General features: G+C 40.6%; 2 protein-coding genes across 8 annotated transcripts; one reads left to right on the top strand and one right to left on the bottom strand.

Moving 5' to 3' along the window:
- Positions 1–474: 474 nt before the first annotated feature.
- borcs6 (BLOC-1 related complex subunit 6) lies at positions 475–9,264 on the top strand. Of its 4 annotated transcripts, none has more exons than XM_088408877.1 (8): positions 475–1,039; positions 2,302–2,371; positions 3,158–3,696; positions 4,478–4,667; positions 4,744–4,926; positions 7,085–7,248; positions 7,334–7,417; positions 8,260–9,264. In XM_088408877.1, exons 3-8 carry the CDS (start codon positions 3,169–3,171, stop codon positions 8,383–8,385), a joined length of 1,275 nt encoding a protein of 424 aa, XP_088265003.1. In that variant the 5' UTR covers positions 475–1,039; positions 2,302–2,371; positions 3,158–3,168; the 3' UTR covers positions 8,386–9,264. The 4 variants fall into 4 exon arrangements, with proteins under 4 accessions (XP_088265003.1, XP_088265002.1, XP_088265005.1 ...); XM_088408876.1 differs by lacking the exon at positions 475–1,039 and adding an exon at positions 1,050–1,423; XM_088408879.1 differs by lacking the exon at positions 475–1,039 and adding an exon at positions 1,468–1,833 and having other exon boundaries at positions 2,302–2,367.
- Positions 9,265–9,839: 575 nt separating this feature from the next.
- LOC148428243 (hyaluronidase-2) lies at positions 9,840–24,840 on the bottom strand. Of its 4 annotated transcripts, none has more exons than XM_088436903.1 (7): positions 24,522–24,840; positions 17,514–18,201; positions 14,392–14,640; positions 14,061–14,207; positions 12,955–13,041; positions 12,192–12,374; positions 9,840–10,725 (listed from the first exon to the last, which is right to left on the bottom strand). In XM_088436903.1, exons 2-7 carry the CDS (start codon positions 18,108–18,110, stop codon positions 10,522–10,524), a joined length of 1,467 nt encoding a protein of 488 aa, XP_088293029.1. In that variant the 5' UTR covers positions 18,111–18,201; positions 24,522–24,840; the 3' UTR covers positions 9,840–10,521. The 4 variants fall into 4 exon arrangements, with proteins under 4 accessions (XP_088293029.1, XP_088293006.1, XP_088293013.1 ...); XM_088436880.1 differs by having other exon boundaries at positions 9,847–10,729; XM_088436887.1 differs by having other exon boundaries at positions 9,847–10,729; positions 17,514–18,167.
- Positions 24,841–25,721: the final 881 nt, after the last annotated feature.

Raw genomic sequence — 25,721 nt, 5'->3', positions numbered from 1 at the left:
TCCGTGTGTTTTTTGGTTCTCTTTTGCGCTTGTTTTTCTTGCAAGTTTGCTTCCATTTCGTTTTTGTGATTACACCTATCTTTTGTTTATTGCATTTTTGTATGTCTTTGCATTTTTTTGCAGTTGTTTTTGCAGTTTTTTTTGCCAATTCCCTGTGTCGGTAGTGTTTTGCGGTTATAGCAATCATAACCCCGTCGCCCCCGTAAAAAAAAGAGGCTTCAATATGAACTGCAGTGTGAGTTCCTGACAGTAAAGATCAGTTATAGAAGCTTCATAAACTAAACCCGTTTTCAAATAAATTATCTTGTTGCTTCACTTTTGCCCACCACATTTCGAGCTACTGTATAGTTGCTCTAACCTGTATTTAATATTGTGGCGGACACTAGGACCAGGTCTCTCACCCAGTAGGCATGATGCTATGATCCTTTGATGCTTTGAACCTGTTGGCTTTGTCTTTGCTGTTTTGGACTTTGTTGTACCAGTTTTGTGATGGCATGCGAAGAGTAAAGATCTCCACTAGCACAGCGACGTGTGGTTTCTTCGCCTCGCCACATTGGTGACCCCGGACGTTAGAGTGGGTGACCCCGGATGGGTCATCTTGCCATATTATTATCCCAGACGTTAGAAAGTTTCGTCAGGCTGTCGGAGATGTAGTTTCGCCACATGGGTGACCCCGGACGTCAGAATGTTTCAGCGAGGAATCGCCGCAGACGTCCCACTTCGTGGCATCCCTCCACCAGCCTACTATACGTCAGGTAATGCAGCAAGCTGGTACCACGTCAGCCAGCCAGCACCCCGACAAGGGTCCTCTCACACGTCGCCCAGTCCCTTGGCGCACCAGGGATCGAGCCAGCCAGCAACAGGCTGGTACGGGCGCCGGTGAGAACGGCTGTGCATTCCAATTTCGGAGTCCCTGGCCGTCGACCGGGATCTTCCAGCCGGGCGGCCTCATCTACTACCGATGTCCGTCCGGCCTCAGCAGTAGGCCTCCGGCCACCATCATTCAGCCAGCCGCCCCTCCGATTCACCATGCCTGCAGGTATGGTCCGAGTATACATCGGAGCGGGTCAGCTGGTGTTGGTGCCGCAGCAGGTTCACGCCCAGGCACAGACTGGGACGCAGCCGCGACCGGCCGTCCCTCGGAAGCCCACTGTGCCTGCCGGCATGCGGGTCAGCACTGCCACTCCGGCTCCTGCGGAACTTCAGAACGTCCCTTTGCCAACGCTACCTCATGGTTTTCACGCTGAGCGTCTCACCCTTACTCCCGTCGCACCTGGGGCCCTGGTGTCACATACACCGCCCAGGACCGGACTGAGACTCAGGGTGCCAGACTGGTGAATACCCTGTGGGGTTTTCCGTTATGCCTTTCTGGGTGTTCGGGGGGGAGCTGTGTGGCGGACACTAGGACCAGGTCTCTCACCCAGTAGGCATGATGCTATGATCCTTTGATGCTTTGAACCTGTTGGCTTTGTCTTTGCTGTTTTGGACTTTGTTGTACCAGTTTTGTGATGGCATGCGAAGAGTAAAGATCTCCACTAGCACAGCGACGCGTGGTTCCTTCGCTTCGCCACAATATCTTATTTTTTAATTTATTTTATCTTAAATAGTAGGTTCGTTTTATTTATGCTTTAGTGCAAGTACCCACAGACGCGGCTATCACGCGGAAAAAAAATACAGGGCGGAACGACGAGTGTCGTCTTTTTTCTAGGCGGAAACCAAACCGTTTCTCCTGTGGGGAAGGATTTTCCAGACGGACTTAGTTTTACATCTGTTTTCATGACAGCTTAAAATAGCAGCGTGATTGTTGACATCATCAAGTTAAGCCTCGTTTTGGTATGTGAACAAATTTCAATGTTGTTATAAAGATGATGTGGAATGCAAGTTTCACGCAACTGTATGCAGTTGTCGTTGTGTAGCAGAGGCCTTAGCATCTCTTGATAGCCGCTCGATGCTAACTAAGACCATTGTATTGAGCGACACTTTGTGTTGACAGGTTAGCTAGCAGGGCGGCTAAATGACAGTATTTTATTTTATCTTTCAATGTCAGAATTCAAACTGCCGAAATGCTATCATATTTTCGTTTATTTGCTTTTCACGGCACCATTGGTGATAGTGTCTATGATATGATGTCATGTGATTCTATGTTCGTGTTTTTTAACTTGAGCTTGATCTCGACATTTGCTAAGTTGAACAATGCAACAAAGCTGCTGCCAGATCGATAGCTTGTTTTGATTGAACTCTTAAGAAATGCTCTGTCTAATGACAAATGCATTAACATAATTTCGTTCACTCATGATTTAGGCTGCAGGGGGGGAGTCTGAATTTACGACCGAGTTCTGTTCCTGCTGCAGCAACGTATCCAGATTTGTACGTAAGTAGTACTCCGTACCGTAGTTCCCCATTTTTTGGCTAGCTGGGCTCACATTTTTCCCTAGAAGGCCCTCACAACATACCCCCAAACAAAAATGTCATATCACAACATATCCCCTAAACAAAAATGTCACATTAGCACATTTACCAATGGCTCTCAGCCTGTTAAACAGTTTGAATATGAATGAAAAGTCAATTTATTTCACAAAGTTGCTTCAAAAAGGGGAGCGTGTATGTTGTTTTAGTTCACCTCACACGAAGTGAAATACAGTATGTCAAGGCTTTATTTGTTTCAGTTTTGATTATCAGACCAGAAAGAAGAACAAAAAAAGTATTTTGTAATATTATGAGTGTTTCATGTGACCAACAAAAAGGACTTTCAACTTTTTTTTTCAGAATAATGCCGTGTTGTTTATATTGAGAATCAAAAGCATTGTTTGCCGTAGAGACTATACGACATGTTGTCCCATGACACGCTGCTGGTCTACAACTTCAAAATAAAAGTGTTCCAAGACATTTGTGACCATAGATTATTTGATATACTATGTTTTATTTTGAAGTTGGCCCTCTCGCCACATTTCTGGTGTGCAGATCATTAACAGTTATCGCCACGACATAATTTTGTAATTTTTTTCTGGCGTGTACATTAATAAGTGGGTATCCTAGGCAAGAAAACAATGCCCCGAGCATTTTTTTTGAACCAAGGTACTCCCGATTGCTCGATTACTTGCCCTGGTCAGATTTTAAAAATAAATCATTAAATTTGACATGTTTTTGTCCTCTCCAGCAGGTGGAGGGATGAGTCGCTCCCCTGTGATTGACACAGATGTGCCGGAAATGGCAAACGGGTTAGCGACACCTCCTTCGGAAAACAGTCCGCATATTGCAGGCTCGTTGAATTGCCATCGACGTAAAGAGGACTTTCCCCAGGAGGGGCCAGAAGAGGACTCCCACAAACACACGGACAACCACGTGGGTGAAGAAAGTAGAGTTCGCGATGACCACTGTTTGGATACTGAAACGGGCGACGATGTGAGAACGGGGCATTTTTCTTCACCCCCCTCTCACGATTTGGACCTCTCCCCTTCCGAGGACCCCTTCATCGCACACACCGACTACGCCGTAGTCTGTCCTGCGGTCTCGGATGCTGCGCAGCCTCAGCAGCAGGACTGGTCAGGGAAAGCGCTGTCCCAACAGTCGTCTTGGAGAGGACAGCCGGTTGCCGCAGACATGGACAGTGGAGATGAGGAGAAAGAAAAACAGGATGAGGAGGAGGATGAGAAGAAGTGGCGGAAAGAGTCTGCAGGGGACAGAAAGGAAGTTGAGGTGAGCTTGTTTACATTTATTGTATTGCAATCAAGCTGATCCTCGGCGATATTAACATTTAAAGGGCCAACTACCTTACATGTCAAATCAAGCTCTTTGTCATCCTACCACCAGGGGGCAATGTTTCCCACATGTTTGCATGACAAACACGTCTGCTTTTATCGTCCTAATTTATTATTTACCAGCGTGAAATGGTGTTGTTTCTCACCTGATTCCTAATATATACAGTGCGAGCTGATAATTGAGACCCATTTTGAAAAATTAGCAAACAATTGACCGAACATGACATTTTGACTGCTAAATGATTAAAATGTGCTTAAATGTAAACAATGTGCTTGATTCTAAGAGGGCTTCATTTTTTTTCATTGGTTTGCACTCAGCAAATAAGTTAATTATTTATTTTAGTTTATTATTTTGTGTAGGTGTCAAGCCTTGAAGCCTCGTTTATATACTGCTTGTTTTAAAAAAGGGCAATAAATAGACATGTTTGAACAAACATGATGAATAATTGTGGATAAAAATAATCTTGATTTCAATATTGACGTAAAATAATCGCGACTATTATTTTGGGCATAATTGTACAGCCCAATTGCCACTACCAGTAATTGTTTTTGAGTAGTTTAGCATGACTTTACCTGTCCGGCCCGCCTGAAAATAGATATTGCTCCATGCAGTTCCTGAGCTAAAATGAGTTTGACACCCCCGCTTACGGTATTTGCCCTTCACTAGTCTGACTTTTAACTAATTGAACTCGTTCTGCTTCTTCTCACCTACATGGCAGTCTTTACGTCATTACTCCTCCTCGGCGCCAGGCCCCAGCACTTCCTCCTCCTCTCCCCCGCCGGAAGCAGCTCTTCTCCCGTCTGACGACGCCCCCTGCCCCCCTCACGTCATGGCCCAGGTGTGGGTGCGCAACGTGCGAGGGATGCAGGACAGCAAGAGCCTGGATGAGATCAGCCAAGCGTGCGGAGGTAGAACCAGGATTTCCAAACAACCCTGAACCTTTTTCACGTGAAAACCGAATGTGCTGGTCTCTCATCGCCACAGGGGGAGCGGGGCTCCGCGGAGCGGGCAGAGGGGGCCAATCCGAGGGTCGGCGGGCAACCATCTCCTCGGCCTTGGAGCTGGAGGGCACCGTCAGCCATGAGGGAGACCTCACCAATTTCATCACCAAGAACCTGGAGCAGAAGATTAAGATGAGCTCAAAGCCCAGCCTGGATTGCAGTGACTGTGAGTACTACATTGTAACAAAGGCATATGGCCTCAGCAGTATATTCAAAGAGCTCTGCACTTTCCATGGATTTAAGTCAACACAATGCCAGGTTTGAAAAATACGAGCAAATCGATTTTCTATTTAAATAAAGAACTGCGAAAATGTGTTTGCAGAAGTGTGCACGAGTCTTATTGAGACTGGCTGCGTTCACAATGAAGGAATCGCAAACTACAAGTCAGAGCAATAATCGCAAATTTTACAATCAAAACATTTACAATATGACAGAAAATGACATCATACTATCAAATCATTAAAGGCTATTACTCTTAATAATGCAAGGACACTAAAGAGGTTTTGTGAGTGAGGCAGTAAGGCAAGTAAGGCTGCAACTTGCCGTCATGTATGTATGTCAAATAGTGTTTGTAAAAATAACATTTGATTTTAGATGGTATGAAATCCCCTGCACCCACATTTTTTGCTTTTGATTAATTGATTAAACAGAACGAGGCTCTTGAAAAACGATTTTCAAGCATTAATTGAACCTTTTGGTCCTATCATTATGGTAACAGTAAAAGTATCAAAAATCACATGGGTGTTTATGATTGCATTATTTAGGTCTGATAAGATGAATATTTTTAAAAGGGTCAGAAAGTATCCTTCATCCTTCTCTCTGCTTCTTTTCATTGAAATTTTGCAGGATGACGGAAACATTGCTTTTTCTTTTCTCCAAAATGATAGATCGTTCTGTCCTAGCAGGAGCAGCAAGAATTTAGCCGCCAGATGAATTTAGAGGGAACACTATTCTTATTGAGGATGTGGTTATGTTCAGAGCGGATGAATCACGTTCAAAGTCAACTGATGTTACATGAGTCAGCACACACTGGCCGCTACGATCGAGCTTCTGATCAACCTCAATTCATTTCAGCCAATCTCGGAGGCTTTTCATAAATATATTTTTTTCCAGCCTGGGGTTTTGTAATAATATTAACTGCTGTTTCAGACTTTTATACAGATGGTTTGGCTTTGCTCAAATAGAACATTTAACCTCTAAAACTAAATGTTCTGTTCCGGAATACAAGTCAGTAAATATAATTTGACTCAACAGATAGGGATTTTTTTTATTTTATTTTATTTTAGGTCGATGATCATTTTTGGCCAAAAAATACAGATTACAATTAATTGGCTGCTTAAAAAAATAAAAAATAGCATTTGTTACCTCGCAATGCATTTCAGTATTTGTAAATAATGTGTGGATTTTTATTATTTGGCTTGTTGTTTCCTCGGAATAATATTGTTTCAAGAAAAAGAATCCATCTAAAAACAAAAACATCACACCTTGCTCTGGGCACAGATAACAACCAATCACAGCTTACCTGTTTTTGGTCATGTGACGTTCACAAAGTGAGCCATGATTGGTTTCTACCTGAGGCCGTAGCAACTGTGATTTTATTCTCAGTTGACAGCTACAATTCATTTATAGAACAAATGTACATTTATATTTATTCATTTATAAAATGATCCAAATATCCCCCCCCCCCCCCCCCCCCCCCATCTGGTGTTGTGACTTTTCCCCCCATGTATGGGTCTTGGCTGAATAATTAAACGTGTTGAAGCATCCCGCCCTCTCCTACTTTCCTGACGTTTCCGCTTCATTAAAGCAGCAGCTGCCCTTCATTCAAGACACAAATCCCGTTGGATTTATTCTGCCAATGCAATTAAGATGGCTGACTCACAGCTTGTTTACGATGGAAGGCGTGAAAACAGCCACTGCTCATATTTTGATAGTGTTGACTTTTTTTAGATATAGCAGCACAATCTAACGATCGACCAAATAATTTATAGCATTTTAGCTATATCTAGCGTGAATTAGAGCTAACACTTAAGTGCTCCATATAGGCTGGCGTGATAGATGGAAATAGACAGCAGACTGAACTTTGTTTTTTTCCCCCTTTTTTATAGTTTGTTTCTTTTGTTGAACAAAATAAATCATAGAAAATTCAAAGAAAATTGCAAGCAAAATCACAAGGTAAACCTGCAGTTGAAAATGAAAATTTGTGATAAAATAATGCCACAATAACCGAAGCGCATTCATCAAAATGTCAAATATCGACACGTTAAACCGACATGTCACGTTTTATTTTTTTTCTAATGTCAGCAATGCGAAATTCCTGTCAGCCGATTGTTCAGGTCCCATCTACCGAAGCCGAGGGACGCCACGGCGACCGGCCGATATCCCGCCCATTGATCCCGCCGTCCTCGTGGACCTGCAGAGGCACACGCAGGAAGTGGCCCACAGTGTGGAGATGATGATGCGCAGCCTCAACGGAACCATCCAGAATGTGAGCAGTCGCCATTCGCGGCGACGTGTCGTTTCGTTTTTTTTTCACCGCCAAACAATCCGCCTCTCTTTGCGGCTCTAACCAGATGACGGCTCTGAGCGTGGGCTACATCCAGACATACAGAGACTCAGTGGACAGCCTGGGCGAGTCTGTGGACATGAGTATCAAGGTGAAACAAACATAAACACGGAAGACCAAAAAACACATGAAAGATCATTTAAAAAAAATAAAATTGGACAAGGTTTTCAGAATTATAAACTGGGATTTTAGACAACTCTTTCACTGTAGATAATGGTCAACTAAATGAAGTATGCATTTGCGTCAGCCTGGTTTGTTCAAAAGTGATCAGTATGAACGGCAACGATCAGGCTGTCAGTATGAACACGAGTTATTTGCGTCTATTAAAGCTCCTGTTATGTTTGATTGTAAGGAACAACAATAATATCCTTGGGTCACTTTGACTCTGCGCATATTCAGTCACACAAAATGTCTGAAATGTGTAAAATATAAATATTTGTGAATATTTATCCAAAAGTGTCAGAAACGTTTTATTTTTTTTAAATTGTAGACACCCTCAAAATGTCATAAAGACAATTAGGGTTGTGATCGGAAAATGCGGAAATAACTTCCGACAAGTTCAATAAATTTCTTCACTTTACGCTGTATAAAATCATTTTCCGCTATCCCTGTTTCCATATATTTAGCAAAGTCTAAAATGCCTCTACCTAACTCTAAATTGAGCTACAATCAATTCATGAAAAACCGCGAGAGTAATAACATAATTAACTAAATAGAGAAATAATTATATATAGAAATATAAGATCATTGTATTTAGAGAAATAACTATCAAACTGGAATACATTCGCATTGCAACAGCCTTTATTTTTAAACCAAGAGCACCATCTAGAGGACTGAAAGAAAATAAACAAAGTGGTCCACGAAGCTTCATTTTCCCATCACTAGCTATGACGTAATCGTGTTTGCCAAACATATGCTTGACGCCCCCCGCAGGGCATGTACACGCTGATGGCGCGATGCGAGGAGCTGGACCGCTCCATGCAGCCTATCAACATCCTGGCGGCGCAGATCCGAGACATCAAGCGGACGCTGGACGCGCTAGAGGCCATCTGCAAGTAACTCCAGCCGCCTTCTGCGCACCGACGCCAAGCACACCCCACTGCAAGTCGTCCCACCTTCCTGCACTCTTTCCTACCGAGGTCATTTTTTGGCGGTATCAGGCATGCTGGATTATTTGGCCCTTGTTGGTTATTTAATGAAGACCACGTTCGTATATTTTACTCGAGTCGCTCGACTGCTCCGTTCCAAGACTTTTGAAGACGCGGGTGTTAACCTCCACGTTGAGGAGAAAAGGTATCCGTCCGCTAAGCTTTGTTCAGGTTGCACTAACCTCTCTTCCCCACCGGGGGGCGATGTTTCCCTCTTTTTGCTACAAGGACAATGACCCTTTTTTTTTCTAACTCAAGATAGTCTAGTTTGAATAAAATGCAATAAAGGCACACACATCCTTCACTGCGGGCCAATTGGGGGAAGGTGAGCATCGCGGATAGCTTCTTGTATTTATCTTTATTTATTTCATTACGTTACAAACTTGCGAGTACAGTAAATTGTGACTGAGATGCCAAAGCGCCATTTAATTAAAAAATTGTGATTGATGTTACACTGCCCACTATGTCGGATCTTTTTTCTTAAACTAGTACCCTTAATATCACAGCTGCCTGCCTGCAATTGTTTGGCCTTTTTTATTTTTTATTTTATTTCGGGCAGCCAAGGACATGTCCGCGATTCCTGTTTGGAGGTAATGCCATTAAAGTCTTTGAAGGACATTTCTGTGATGCTTCGATATTTCGAATAGACTACAATCCCAAACCACTACAAAAGTGGATTCACATTTGGATTTTGCTGTTAATCGTCTAAAAAAAACACCTTAAAGTGGTTTCCTGTGATGGAGCATCATATCCTGTATATCATATTTCATTCAATAAATTTTACTTTGGTTATTGACTCACAATTGATGTGATGATTACATTCAGCAGGCGGAATTTTATTCAGCACTTATGTAGAAAGGATCATTTGATATGTAAACTACTTTCAGAGATTAATATTGCATATTTGTTTTTTATCTGGTTACGATAAATCATTAACCTGATTTATATGTTAATGGAGGACTGCCATTATTAATGATAACAGAAGTGGAAGTAATTTGATTTTTTTTTTTTGCCATTAATGTTTATCAAGTAGTGATGGGCAAATGAAGCCTCATGAACCACTTGTGATTTTTTTGGTGCAAGTGCTTCATGAGGCTTCGTTTGCCCATCTGTAGTTAGGATTACAATTTATGGTTAGGGTTTAATGTTAAGGATGAATTTAGTGATTGGGTTTCAACATATGGTCCATTTATCTTACACACTAACCCTTTAAACTATCTATTTTTTTCATCACTATACTGATTGTCTTCATTTGCATATTATGACAAAATTCAGCGATGAATACGCAAACTTATTCACGGAAATAGATGACGTAATTCAAATGTTGCTTAGGCTCAATTGAGGCACTTATTTGTACATTAAAAACAACGAGTCATGATAATAGACTTTTCATGAACTATATCCAAATTTGACTTGTGCCTATTTTTACGGAAGAGGTTGATATGACATTGACGCATCCAAACATTATTTGCAAACACTTGTGAAATAAAAACAAGAGAAGTATAAACTGCTTTTTATTTATTTGGAATCAGTTTAATTGGCAGTGGTTTGATGTCCTTTTTTATTAGTAGTGATGGGAAAATGAAGCCTCATGAACCACGTGAGTTTTTTTAGTCCTCTAGTCTAGATGATGCTCTTGGTTAAAAAAAAAAAATAAAAAGGCCATTGCAATGGAAATGCATTCATTTTCATCTTCAAACCAAGAGTGCCATCTAGAGGATGAAAAAAAAATAATCAAAAGTGGTTAGTGAGGCTTCAATTGCCCTTTACTATTATTAGTTGCACACAAGCAGTTTTCCGGCGGTGGTAAACGTCACAGTCCCGCTGTGCTTTGGCACATTCATAGAACGTTTTCTGCAAATGTTTGCAGTCTCCCTGAAAGGCACTTGGCTTCAGTCCTCAAGTTCAACTTGGCTTCAGTTCACACACAGACAAGCAGTCACCAGCGACAACAAACCGGTGCAAAGGTTCCAGGCCAACGGCGGGGAAGCGCTCGCACCGGGCTCCGCCGTGGAGGCACCTTTAGTTATGGAGTTTGTCGTAAAGGTCACCGAAGTCCCTCCGAGCTCCCCGGACATTTGCTCAAGCGTCCCGCCGACAGAGGTTCCGTCTTTGGGGGACTGCTGATCCGACACGTCCACATCTGTCGTCTTGTACCACTGACACTGGAAGTCTTTCTTCCACATCTCAGCCGGGTCCGGTTCGGCCGCCTTCGCCATGGGATCGGGCTCGTCCGTGGCTTTGGCGGCCTCTGCCTGCCGGGAGAAAATGTTCAGCGGTGGGACTTGAATTCATTACAATTCATTACTTCAGGATCAGATGGTTAAAATATTTAAGATATTGGTGTTAATCAATTTACAATATTATCCATTCTTTTTTTTTTCCAGCATCAAACGGATTCATTGGTCAAAAATGCTCTAGTTTGAATAAGGATTAAGATTGTTTTTCATTTCGGGCACGTTAAAGTATTTTGAGCTTTTTTTTTCAGATTCAGAATAAGATGTTACCTGTGTAAACTAAAGCTAAAAGTTGCTGTAAGTTTATGTTTATGATTTCTTAAAAGAATCAATGGGGAAGAAAACACTAGGGAGCTGAAATTTCCAGGAGATGATTAAAACATAAAATTTCAAAATGCAACGATTCTGACGTTTCTATATGATTGCAGCTGGACGTGTGAGATTTTGTGTACAGAAATCATCATTGTCCAAATGTTGGACCATATAAGACCATTATACGATAATTGCAATTTTTGAGATGCATTTTAATAGGATTTATTGCGTTGATTTTTTATGCAACATTCTGTTGAGCGGCGGTCAAATCATGTCCGCAAACAGAAAATTCTTTGTTGACTTGTGCTTCACCTCAAGACAGTAGGTGGCGGTAGAGACCAGTTAATGCCTATGTCTGTGTTATTGTCACTTCACAGGCTCCAAAGACAGACTATAGCATTTTTCATTTTTTTTTGTGTGTGTTAATAAACTTAACCTAAATCTGTATGGCTAGAATGGAAGCCACTGAAAATTTTGAGTGGTTGGAGGAAAAAATATATTCTTAACAACTTTAATCATGACACCTTGAAAAGCATTTACAAAATTAAAAAAAATGCAATGTGTATAGTTTGCAAAGTGTGTTAATGCCTTTTTTTCTTTTGTTAATGTTAAAAAGTGATACAAGTCTAGGTATACTTATGAAACATTCATTGATAATGATCTCAGTTATAGTCACGGCAACAAGCGGGGGGGGGGGGGGCGTGAAATGTCTTCTCTTTGGGGCTTTGCAAAAACTAATTGAGAAGCACTTTTGAATCTTATGGATGCAATCATTTTTAATGTTAAAAATACATCGCGTGCACAAAGAGTCACAGCAACAACTGCTACGAGCTTTTTTGAGGTAATCGGAATTAGCGATGGAAAAACGAAGCCCCGTGAAACACTTGTGAATGTTATACCGTCCTCTAGCTGGGGCTCGTAGTTTCAAAACAAAGGCTAATGTAATGGAAATGCATTCAATTTCCAATGCGTGTTTAAACCGAGAGTACCATCTAGAGGAACATAAAAATATCAAAAGTGGTTCATGAGGCACCATTTGCCCATCACCGCTCAGTCAAAACCCCAACGCGTTAATGGCGCGTTGTCAACGAGGACGTCATCGTCCTCGTCCATCAAATGCATTGTGTGTGCAACACACATAATAATAATCAATCAGCGCTTCTGTCACCTTCTCCATCATGTCAGGGGACGCCGGAAGGTGGAGATAGGCGGAGCTGTCCGGATTCTGTCGGACGCATCTGCCTTTTCCCTCACAAAGGGATGCTGAGCAGAGCCCGGTTGCCGTGGTGACGTTAATGGAGTACGGTCCCAAAACCTTGCGGACAAACTCTGCCAGGTCCTGACATTCTCTCTGCATATAGACAACAAACCAAAACATTCATGTGTATGTGCACTTTCATTTCCTTATTGTGTTGTTTTATTGAAAATATGTTCATTTTCATTCCGATGATGAAACTGCAGGACTCTGATTGATATAGTTCATATTTCGTTCGAAAACATAAAAGTGGGAACCAGTGATTTGAAAATCAAGCCTCAAGAATCACATTTTTTTTTTTTAAGTGCTCTAGATGGTGCTCTCGGTTTAAAAATAAAGGGTTGTTCTTTGGAAATGATTGACATTTCCACAGGTGTCAAATCTAAGGCCCTGGGGCCAAATCTGGCCGCCACCATTTAACGTGGCCCGCAAAATGCTATTTATGACTTCAAAGTTGTCAATAAAATATCAAATTTGCAAGTTGTCTTCACCTTGAAAAGGTTTTTAGGGAAACAACAAGCGTTTTTTTGTCGCAAATCTCAAACCTAGAAAAACAATCATACTTAAATTGATTTGACTTCACGGTCATTGACAAATCTACTTTTCATTTTGAAATGGTGGAAACATTTTAAAAGTCCTGCTCTTCATCAATCTACTTCCTGAAACAAGGCCTTACCTCTGTCCTAATCTCACTTCTCTGCCAGATGACCACTCCAGCCGTTCCCATGGCAGCGCTCTCACCAATGCTGGTGACCAGGTCTGCCTGGAGGAGAAACGAGAAGCGAAGATACTCTCAAAATATTTCTCATCTTGTATGACAACATTCTTTCTCAACATTCTACTCTTTCTGAAATACCCTAAAATTCCACAAGATGACTACAAAGCCTTGGCTAGAGAAAAACTAGAGCTACGGCGCCATTGGTTACTGAGGATATTTTGAAGTGAGAGGCGGAGCTTCTTGCAGACAGACCATAGCAATGGCTTGTATAAAAGTAGAGCTTTGGTGCAATTTTGTTGATCTATTTGCAATAATGAACATTGTTTTTGTCTTCTTTTCCCTTTTACTTACATTGTCACTATTTTTTTGACCCCTAAACGGTGTAAGTGCGCCAGTACACAACAGTACGTAGTACCAATACTTCTAATATATTTCTATTTTAGCCTTGAATGTTCGGTATAATACATCAGGACTTCACATGAGCCCAAATAATGCCAGTTCATCTGAATATTTGATATTCAATGACGAACAATTGTAAACACAGAAGACCAAATAACACGCCCATTTAAGAATGAATGACCAAATTTGATCAACTACAATAACTTAAACTGAAACAGTGATATTTAGAGACATATCTGGTATGGTCAAAAGTGATCAGTAGCAACTGCAACCGTGTCAGGATGTCAGCAACGAAGTGTGCAGATTTGAATAAGTTTATTCGACTGCTTCTGAAAAGTAATCCGACTGCTCTCAAGGGCACTCATGCACTGCTAGCGGCTAAACTATGCTACATGCTACTATGCTAAATGCGGGGAAACAGGTGCTGTATGTGCTGTGCACGGGATAAGAAATCTCATAGCGTTTTTGTATGGCGAGTCGTATTACTATGATACCAATTTGTTATTTAAATATTTAACTTTATGGTCTGTTTTTACCTTCATTTATCCGACAACAGTTGTTTATTCCCGCTTCAAACACAGCCCTTAACTTTCTTTTAGACAACCTAGCATAACACATTTCTGCTTACGAAAATGTTTTTCAACTGAATATCGCGTATATCTCACCTGAGATAGGAATGTGTTGGTGGAGGCGTACACACTGTTGACAAGTGGAAAAACAGGAAGATCGAAGGATGCTCCGGTCAGAGAAGAAACTCGCAGCGCCTCTTGGAGCAGACTAGACAAATAAAGCTTCCCTCCAGGTGTTCCACCCTGTGTGAAAGTCATCAAATTGATACATTCTAAGATGCGGACAGGTAGAAAACTCCAAAAGATAACACGAACGACATTGGGGAATATCAATAAAGGTTGTGTAAAATTCTCAGCACGCAAGAAGGAAAAGCAGATCGAAACAAGGCTACAAAAATCATTTCGGACCCAAAAGGACATCGCTCACCTGTAATTTCTCCAGGGTGAGAAGAGGGTAAAGGGCAGAGCTTCGTCTCCACAGCCACACAAGCTCGTCATTCAGGGCCTTTTCGGCAGGTGGGCACTGACCGCTGTAATTGGCCGCTGCGGTTTGGGCGGGATCGCCGTTGGAGCAGCTCGGGTAGGGAGAGATGCCCCATAATGCTTTGGGTCGTAGCCGTCTGAGCTCTCTGAGGGTTTCCAATATGACTGACTGGGCAGCTGCCTCAAAGTCCACCTGGCACAAGCGTATCGAAAAAATTGTGCAGTCCAGAGATTAAATCGGTTGATGTTTGGCAGGTTCACTTAGTAGACATTTATTAAATGTGGCTCACAAAGAAAGAGAGAAGGCAAATTATTACCAGCTCATGCATGAGGAGAACGAAGGAGGACCGCACAGAATGCGATTCAATGAATTAAGCTTGCTAATTACCCTCCCACCCGCAACAGAAGCATATCAGGTTATGCCAAACACAAAGAGAGCCAATCAGCAACCACTTCAGGGTGTGATGGACTGTTTTGCAACCCACAACAACTCAAGCACAAGAAGTATACAGCAGAATAAAGTTGAGATTAAAAATTAAACTAGGAATTATTTGATGAACAATTATTCATCTGGAACTTTGACACCTAAGAAAAATGTCAGATTTGGTCTGTTTTTTATTTTTATCCAAATTTGGTATTCATAGTTTACGTTTTTTACCTATTATATAAATAACAAGAACATAAAATTTACAAATGCTCATAGTGTAATATATGCGCTATTACACTAATCTTTTTTTCCAATTAATTTGGTCTGGCTCCCCGATTGAAATGGGAAAAAAAAGTATCCTATCCCCGATTTACAGCTTTCTCACATAAAATGAATTTTTATCTAGCCTTGAGCACACTGGAACACGTTGTTCCAAAAAAGACCCTAAATAATGACTTGTCTGACAACAGTACACGCTTCTATTTTGTGATGATCCATCAGAGTTGCATCTGGACTCAGAGGGAGGTCCACAACAATATTTCACTCTTTTTTTATGTTTCATCTGACCATTAACCCTGCTGAAAAAAAAAATGCTTTTACATTGCTTGGGTCTTTGATGCATTTCCATCTTAGTTTCCATTTTATAATGAAATCTCACACATTTCTCTGCAAAGCTAAATGGAATAGCTGCATTTTGACAGTATTAATAAAATAAAAAAAAAAAGTCCAGTTGACAATAGATTCATTATTATGGTAGAGTAAAAAAATATCTTTTGGTCTGAACTTTTTCTTATCCCTTCTGTTCCAGTGACCTCACATTGAGTTGTGTAGCAGCACGTGGAGCTCATCAGATAACGAGGATCAGTTTGGATTACTCTGCAAGGTGCCAGCAGTACAGAAAGATAGACTTTTCTTGAAATCCCCACAGTGGGTGGACTTTATATACACATACAGTATATAAAGAGTGGATATAAAATGTCTACACACCCCTGTTCACATGCCAGGTTCTGCAAAGTGTCTAGCATCTTCAGAGCCGTGCAAAGCCTTAAAAGAAGATCCTGATGATTATGGAGCGGTTTCTTCTACTGGATATGCTGTGAGGTATGCGGCCGTTCGATAAAGTCATTCAAAGCCAGGGACATCTTTTTTTTTTTTTTTTTAAGAGCCCAGACATTCAAACCCAGACAACTCATTCAATGCCAGGGACGTATTTTTACGTTTTTTTTTTTAAAAGGCACTTAAGTATTTGGGATGGAATGTTTGGACTCTTAAAATACGTCCCTGGCATTGAATGAGTTAAGAATGTTTTAGTTTCCTTTTGAAATAAAATAAAATAAAATAAAATAAAATAAAATAAAATAAAATAAAATAAAATAAAATAAAATAAAATAAAATAAAATTCAGTGCTCCATACCTTAGGTCAAGAATAGGCAACAAAAAACAGTGATGGGCAATTGAAGCCTCAAAAACAACTTTTGGTATATTTTTTTGGTTCCTCTAGCTCAGAGGTGTCAAACTCATTTTTGTCGCCGGCCATTTTGTAGCGAGAACTTCCTTCATTGGGCCGATATGTTGAGGAAACCAAGTCGATTTTAAATTGTCTCATAGTATAATTACTGTACACAACAAATTGATGGTTTAGTTGTTTTGAAATCAGAAGTAAAACAGCCTAGTTTGTTCCCTTATTGTTTACATTACTGTAACAGAACAAACCAAAAAATCTCAACTTTATTTCTCATGATACACGACAAGCTAATGTTTAGCAAGGGTCAGGGAAACTTACAAGATTTGCTTTCGCGGGCCACATAAAATGATGTGGCGGGCTGGATTTGGCCCCCGGGCCTTGAGTTTGACACCCGTGCTCTAGCTGGTACTCTTGGTTTAAAGCCTGCATTTGGATTACGCCGGCCCACAGGTGTCAAACTCAAGGCCCAGGGGCCAGATCCGGCCCGTCATTTTATGTGGCCTTCAAAATGCTGATTTGACTTCAAGTTTCTGGCAAGTTTAAAAAAAAAAACAAAAAAAACACAAGCATTTTTTGCTCCCAATTTCTCTTTTGCACAGAATTTAGCAGCCTCTGATCAAAACTAGGTAAATGTCTGACAACTGAAAAGCTCACAAGTGGTTAATTTTTCCATTCCTACTAGTAAGTAAGAAAAATCTAAATATATGTAAATGGGCATGGGCCAATGGGAGAGGTCCACTTGGTGAAAATTCAAATTTTAACATGGTGTGAAGAAGCCATGTCGAAGACAGTCAAGCAGCGTCGATTCAATTTCCTTTTTTTCTACAAAATTCACAGTTTGAAGTGTCAAATACAGAATATCGCTGAATATTACACCGCGAAACTAACGAAACCCCATGCAAGCCCAGGGGAACCTGCAAAGGTCTCACAGGTGGGTTAGAGCCCGAATTCGAACCCCCGACCTTAGAACTGCGACTGACGTGCTAAATGCCGGCCTACTCTTCCACCTTTCTATACTCATACGCTTTGAATTTTTTCAAGGGTTCTAAGAAGTATGAAATCTATATTGCAGAGAAGTATCACACTGTATCCAATTTTTCCAATTTCTCTCCCACTGCTTCTGTGGCTGCTCTATTATTTGTTTCACAGCTGCCACATTTTCTCCTTTACTCACCCGTGACCACTTCTCCACCTCTTCCGGCGTCCAGCTAGGGAAGAAGGCTCTCAGCAAGTTCCTGGACGCCTCCTGATACACGGCCTTTTTCTCTCCATTTCTCAACCACTGCGGCAGCCACTCGGCCCAGCGCAGCACCCCCAGCCCGAGGTACCTGGGCGTGGGCAAAGCCGCATCTAAGTCCAGCTGGGTTTTCTGAAGGTGTCCGTCCAAGCGGGTGTGCTGCGGAAGACCTCCGTTCACCCTCGTGTCTTTATCGATAAAATAGGGGTAACTTCCCAGCGTGTCCTCATAGAAGACCGCCACGCGGCCCTCGCGCTCCATCCCGAAAGAAGCGGGATCCGGCCGATCGGCGCAGGAGGAGTCGGGGATGCCCCAGAAGATGATGAAAGGCTGTCCGGATAGGAGAGGCGGTCGAGCCGGCTGCGGCGGGGCGGCCGCGCCGAGGCCAGCTAGCAGTAAGACCAGGAGGGTCTGCGGAACCGTCGTGGGTCCCCCGAGGACGGCTGAGCAGCGAGAGGGGACCGAGGGCTTAGTCCTGACTCGAAACAGGGGCCGTTTTGGCTTTAGATTGAGACCTGGCTTGTTCCATGCCATTGGAAGCGCTCGCTGTCGGTCGATCACTCTTTCGGGCTCCGGCCGCCGACCATGTTTCTGAAAAACGGGCGTCAAAAGCGTCAGAGCTGTTCTGAAAAAGAAAATTAATTATAAATCAATATTTGTCCACAGGAAAATAATAAACATAAAGAGTCTGTTTAGGGATTGCAGTCGACGTCTCTCCGCAACAATAAACCAGTTACTTAATTATTAATAAATATTTGTCCCCCCCCAAAAAATAATCAACATAAATTGTCAGACCTGTACTCAAAATAATTATAAATAAATATTTTTCTTTGGAAAAATGTGCTATTTTGGGATCATGGTAGAGATGTGTTCACAAAAATAAATCATTAACTTGACAGGTAACGAGAGGTGGCGCAGTTGGGTCCGACTATTTTAGTAAGGGGGGACTCTGACTTTTTACAATCATGAAATTGAATAACCTACTGACCATAAAAATTGTTTGATTAACTTTTATTTTCATGAAACAATTCATTCAATAATTATTTTTTAAAGATTTTTGCATGTACCCCGAGTACCCCCTGAAGTTTCTTCAGGTACCCCCCAGGGGTACTGGTACCCCCATTTGAGAACCACTGATCCAGCACTGAAAAAAAACATGTACCTCATTTTGAAACAACCTTACTGTTGCACAACCACCAGTAGATGGCAACAATTCCCCATTTTGATATGAGAACAACACAGTTTGAGAGTCCGCAGGGAGAAATTAGAAAAACTTTTTTCTAAAGCTGATTATAAACGAACAGAAAGTGGCAGAAAAGAAAGAGTCAATGCTTTCATTTAGTAGATTTGGAACCAAAACAAAACAGGAAAAAAAAGTGACCTAATGATGTGAAAAGAACCTTTTTTCAAAAATAAATTTCACATATTTTCTTACAGTCCCGTTAAGCTTGTAGGCTAAAGTCAGTTGTAGTCCATTCCGGAATATTCATAATGTCGTGTTCGGGTTTTGGTGTGTCACATGCAATCTTTGAGATCAGGTGCATAAGAAGAATAAGCAGAAGTGTGTTACATTTGGATGGACTCTGATTGGTTGTAAGGTGCGGATTATTAGCAGATGATTTGCCCCAGTGAAATTCATTACGCTCACGACATTATCCCTTAAAATCACCCCCCCAGAAATGACTTTGGACACACAACCTGCTTTTTGCCAATAATGGAGCTTGAATCTCATCCACTTGCATGATTTGGGGTTTCGGGGCCTTCTGCGCTTTCGTGGCGATACGCTCTCGATGAATATGATGAATATGTCGTTTTTATGCCTTGCTGTTTCAACAGGTCTGAAATAAATAGGTGACTGATTGCATAGGATTAACAGATGGCAAAATAAAATATTAATTTTTTTCTTTGGGATCCACACAGTAGTTCTTTTCTTGTTCTTTTATTCGTTTCAAAATACTCACCTAAGCTTCAGTTCCCTTTTTGAGATTTAACATTACCAGGATTCACAAGCATTGAAACATCATTTTCAAATTTGTGAGCGTACCTTTTTTTTCTTTCTTCATTTTACTTGTATCTTGAGGATCGTTATATTTAAAAACAAGTGCAAGGGGAGCGTTTCATTAGTATTGTGCTGAGACAGGAAGGCAAAATTACACATACACACGCATATACACACAAGAGAGTTTTTCTATCGTAGTGGAGACTTCTCATTTTAATAATGCGTTTTCAATCCTAAATCCTAACCTTAACCATCACAACACATTGCCTAACCCAGTGTTTCTCAACTATATTTTGCCAGGCCCCCCCTTGAAAAGAGAAAACTTTTTGCCCCCCCCCCCCAGTCAATGCACTGACTATAAATAAGATTATTATTGATGAAGATAGTTTAAGTATACCTACACATATATCCGTTTTAACATTAACAGAAAAACGCAATATAAATCAACTTTCAACAACTGTTAATTATTTTGATCGCGTTTATACGGGTTACAGCTAAGTCTAAAACGGAAAAAAAGAAGCAAGTGCACCAAAGGGCCTGAAACTAAAAGAAAATGATGAAAATGATTACTTTATTGCAATTACATTCCACATGACAAAAACAAAGCCTTTTTCCTGGGATCACCCCCCCCCCCCCCACACACACACACACACACACACACTGCTTAAGAAGCACTGGCCTAACCTAACCTCAAACAAAATCCAACTTCAACATATACTCTAAAAGATCCCCTCAAAAAGAGGTCTGAACTTGTGGGGTACACTAAAATGGTCCCAAGATCTTCAAGATGTCCTCACAAAGATAGTAAAACCTAGTACCCTAACATGTTTCAAAGACTGAGGGGACACACACACACACACACCTACACACACATGTTTGTACGGCTGTACTTGTGAGGACATCCGTCGACATATGATTGCCTCCTTCACCTAACCTCAACCCTAACCTAGTTCAAGCTCTAAAAGCAAGACTTGACCCTCAAAAAAAGATGTGAACAAGTGAGGATCGGCCTATGTCCGCACCTGTCCAAAACGTCCTCACTATGTCGGTCGAAATTCCAACTCGGTTCTCACAAGTACAACTTTATAGGAACACACACACGCATGTCACCCTGCACTGAAGAATGCTCTCTCCTTGTCCAATATATGCATCACTCTTAAGAAAGGAGAAATTTACCTTTAAACTCTGTTGCAAAATAATCCATATCACACCCCGCACAGAGGAAAAAAAAAAGATCAACTGCTTTTCTTCCTACTTACACTGACGGGTTTTACTTGCAAATGCGAACGGGGGCAACAAAACTGACTGAACATGTCAGTAAAAATGCATCTTTTATTCAGCCCTGAGAGGTTTGATGGAGCATGTAAATGAAAACAGATGAGTGGGAGCGCCGCAGCGCAAGAAAAGACAAGATACAATATCTGAGCTCTATGTGAGTTTGAGTTCATTTCTTCTCATTTCAACAAGCCACGGAGACACTGATGAATCACATCCATTAAAACCCCCATAAGCCTCTGGTACTATTTTTTTTCTACTGGAAAGCCTCCAAAAGTTGCTTTTTCTCTTTGAACTTTTTCAAGTTGCTCCCCATGCTGGGTGGGTTTTGGGGATGCTCTAGCTCACGCTCGCATTCCAAAAAATGAATGCTAAATTCATTGAAGACTCGAAATAGAAATCGCATTTTGCTAGCCTCATTGTTTTGTCCTACTTTTATGTAGGTCCCACCCAGGTGTTCCGTTTCTCCTGGTTTTTGTTTTTCCTTTTGTTCTGCTAGTTAGCCAAGTGTTTGGGATGTATCTGTGTGTGTGTGTGTGTGTGTGTGTGTGTTGCAATCACATAGGTTCTCTAGTTGTAATAGTGATTTATATGACACGCTAATGAAAAACTAATTTTGCTATTGAATTATTGCTTGTTTAATTTACCATTCATGTTTGTATCATACTGGACCTAGAACTATTTTCTGCTTCCATGTCTGAATATATAAATGAAAGAATGATTATATTTTGAACATATGAATGCAGTATATAAATAATGTATAGTTAGTGCATACTACAGAAGAGCTAAAATTGAAAATAAAGCCACCATATTAACAAAAACAAAACATTCCGTTTGAAAAGGAGATTTTTCCCTTTTTATTCCCTTTTTATTATATTTTAGTATTCTTGCATTAATATATTTTATTCTAATATTGCCACACATACATATACAAATGCATGGTAAATGATTATGTATAAATACCTTATATAAATATACATATATAGTGGAGATGCACAATTAATCTAATTTTAATCACGAACACGATATTGGCTGCGATGATTAATTAAGGTGATACTTGGCGATATTATCATTTGAAAATCCCACACGACATGTCAAATCAAGCACTTTATCATACTACCACCAGGGGGCAATGTTTTCACACATATTTGCTTGACAAAAGCTTCTGCTTTTCTCACCCAAATACATTATTTACCAGTGTGAAATGGCATGGAGTATCTCACCTGGTTCCTAATCTATACAGTGATAGCTGTTAAAAGAGACCCATTTTGAAAAATCTGATTGGCAAAAAATTGGAATAAATTCGGTTTGAAATGAGTGAAAATGACATTCGGACTGTTAATTGGTTAAAAATTGCTTAAGAGTAAATAAAGTGCTTGGTTCTAAGGGGGCTTATTTTTGTTTTTCATTGGTTCGCACTCAGCAAGTAAGTTAGCTGTGTTACCCTGTGTGTTTTCCCCATAATAATAATTTAATTAATTCATTTTTGTTTATTGTTGTTATTTGTAAGTATCAAGCCTTGAAGCCTTGTTTATATACTACTTGTTTAAAAAAAGAGCAATAAATAGACATGGTTGACCACACATGATGAATAATCATGATTAATAATCATGATTTAAATTATTGACCAAAATAATAATAAAAAAAAAGTAGTTAATTGATATGATCAATAGGTCCATAGAGAAGCAACTCAAATAGTCAACGCACATTTTGGGTGTGGATCCGAGCTCTAGTATTTAATGAACTGGATCATGTTAACCACGGTGACTCACAGAACAGATGAATAATCTCCCAGATCGCATCCTTGCTAATGCTAAGAGGGTTAAAAGGTCAAAGAATGCATAGTATACTCTAAGTAAAGGTTTTTTTTTTTATCCTAGTGTATATGTAGCAGACAGAGGAGCCCTCCAGACTTTGTGTTCAATCTGCACAAATAATAATAATTTGCCACTTTGAGTTAACTTGGCAGATTAAAAAGAAAAAAAAATCTATTAATCACATTACTTGCATTGTATATTGTACTTGTGTTGTATGTGACTCACACAGTAGAGCTGTACTTGAAAAGCATTATGTAAAGTTCTAAATTTGTAAATATTCACTCGTAAACGCTGTCAAACTTTTCCTGGTGATCTTTAACTGTCAGTTAAAGTCTTTGGAAGCTGCTGTCTTTCGGGCAGTCACTCACGCTACGTCTGAGGTGAAAGGCCAGCGTGATGGCGGCTTAATCTGTTGAGACAAAGCTGCTGGTCTGTGTTTACAAGTCTGTCTGGACTGAAGCTCATCTTGAGACCACCTTCTCCAGTTCAACAAAAAAAATGAATGCATGCAAACATCTCCATATCGGCAACTGCAAATCATAAACTAAAAGCAGCCAGTTAGAAATGGACATTACCGCCGCTGTGGGTGTGTACATAGTTGAGTAGTAAACATTTGTTGGCATGCAGCCCATTTAAATAACTTATGAATATTTGAGTTTTTCTTTTAAAAATCATTTTAGGTTCAACAATGGCTCTGACTGATTACTCAATGATTAAAATACTTGTGGATTAAGTTGAAAATCCACTCCTTTTCGATTAATCGATGAATTTTGACAGCTGTACCGTCTCCTGAAAATGACGTCACAGTTGCTCGGAACAATCACAGCTCAACTTACAAATGTTAGATAGCCTAACTCACAAAAGAGGTGAGCTGTGATTGGTCGAAACCTCAGTCTTGAGCACCCGTGATGTCATTTTCAGGCGACAGCCTGTGACAAAATGGCTGCCCCTAAAACGGATAAAAACAGGGGATTTTGCTGCTTAAAATCATATTCCACAAACACAATATTAATCAGAATTCCATGTTTAGACTAGTGGAGTCGCATAGAATAAAAATATCAAAAAAGCTTCTCTGAATATCATGTCACACAGTGGTGCACAAAGGAGTGATATGTAATTGTCGAGAAGAATGTTTGGGATTGGCTGTTACTTTTTTCATTTTAATTACAAGGGCATATTGTTTTAATATTCTTTTGGACATACGCCTCAAGCACATATTTTCATAGTTGTCACGTGTGAAATGCGCCAAATGCTACCTTTGATAACAGGGTACAATGCATTATGCATGTAGCCAGCTAACCTGAGATTAGCGTTAGCCATTAGCCTAAATATTTGACCGACATAGCCTCAGTTTCAAAGTTCCTTCGGCCTATTCATCCTTGTGGATGTTACTACAATTTCTGGTGGACATTATTCTTCTTCTTAAAAGCCCTTGTTTGTGGGTGGAGTTAATAATTGCAAGATGGATTGCGTTCTCTTGAAGTACGCTAACACACTGACACTTTATGTGGCATTATGTCTGACTCCGACCTGGCCATTTTTTGTTGTTGTTTTTGCTGCTTTTATTATTTTTTTTTCAAATCAAGAAACACATATTTGTAACCAAGCCTTGATGCTTACTATCTCACATGATAAATATAATTGATGGTGTTTCATTTTTTCAGTTTGCTGCTCCCAAGACATAATTGCCCCGAAACTACTTCTGCAAAATTCTAAAAAACTCAGATGACTCCTACTTTGTATGACCAAAATTGTTTTGTTTTTATATATACTTATCCAAATTCACTTGCACAGCGTTACCTTAAATTTAACCACAAAATCCTTTTGGCCAATGTCGGGAGGTTGTAAACTTACCAAATCCAAAGTTGGGTTCTCCTCAAAATTTTGGACATTGTTTCAGCGTGTCTTCACCTGAATTTCCAACATAGTCCTCTTTAGAAAAATCCAAACACACGCCTGGATTAGTGAAGACATGAAAAAAGACGCAGCGGAAGTAGCCTAACACCCAGAAGAGAGCGAGGCGGAAAGGCTGAAGAGTCAGGAATAGCCAAGTGAGATGGATCTCGACGAAACCCGGGAAAAGAAGGACTGGAGCTGGCAAAATTCGCAGGGGTTGTGATAAGCTACGTGGAAAGATGCGTGGGTAGGAATGTGTGTGTGCCAGGCTAAGCCTTCTTCCTGCGAGATGCTAAACAAGTTTAGCAATGACCACACCGGTTCACATGACCATCGACACCGGCTGTAATCCCATAATCCTCTGCTCCACTGCTGCTAGCCTTGTCCAAACAAACACTTGACATGTTGGATTATCTCACCTGGCTTCCTCTACCTGGATATACTCACTTCCTCTTTGACTTCCGCCCTTTGTCTTCTGTAAAGACGTGGATGTGGAACATCTTTTTTTATTCAAATCCATTAAAGGGCCACTTACATTGGCAAATGTAATTATTCGTTAATATAAATGATTTGTGGACAAATTAACTCATTCACTGCCAATGACGTCTATAGACGTCAAAGATTCATTTTTACTAGGCCGGCAGTGAATAAGTTAATTATTCTATTGTCATTTGACATATATCAAAGAATAATAATGCATTCCTTGAAACAAACAACAATCATTTCGCAGATGAACATTTAACTCATTCACTGCCAGTGGCGTCCATAGATACATTTTTACTGGGCTGGCAGTAAATGTGTTAAGGGTAAAAAATCAAAAACAAACAAACATAAAATTTTGCCCCTCGGTTTGGCTAGGGAGGGCCACCATGTAGCTCCACCCCTTGATCTTGATTGAATTTTGTGCTTCACAAAGTCTGATGGTGTAAACAGTGCAATAAATTTTGACAGTAAAACAATTAACCCCGCCATCAGATCGTCCCTATTTTCTCCATCTGCTGTATTCATTCCCTCATTCAACGCTTCTTTCATTGTTTGTGCCTCATTCCATTGGCTCTCATCCCATAATTCCACAGTATTTTCGATTTCATCTCCTTCCTGTCCGTCACTGCATTACTTATCTGATTAGCATCGCACTTGCCATCAGTTTTTCCTATA

The sequence above is a fragment of the Hippichthys cyanospilos genome, chromosome 2, assembly GCF_059441005.1.
Source record: "Hippichthys cyanospilos isolate Australia breed blue-spotted pipefish chromosome 2, RoL_Hcya_1.0, whole genome shotgun sequence".
NCBI classification, from domain to species: Eukaryota; Metazoa; Chordata; class Actinopteri; order Syngnathiformes; family Syngnathidae; genus Hippichthys; species Hippichthys cyanospilos.
The sequence above is the reverse complement of the archived record's forward strand: the minus strand, read 5'-3'. Positions and strand labels throughout refer to the sequence as shown.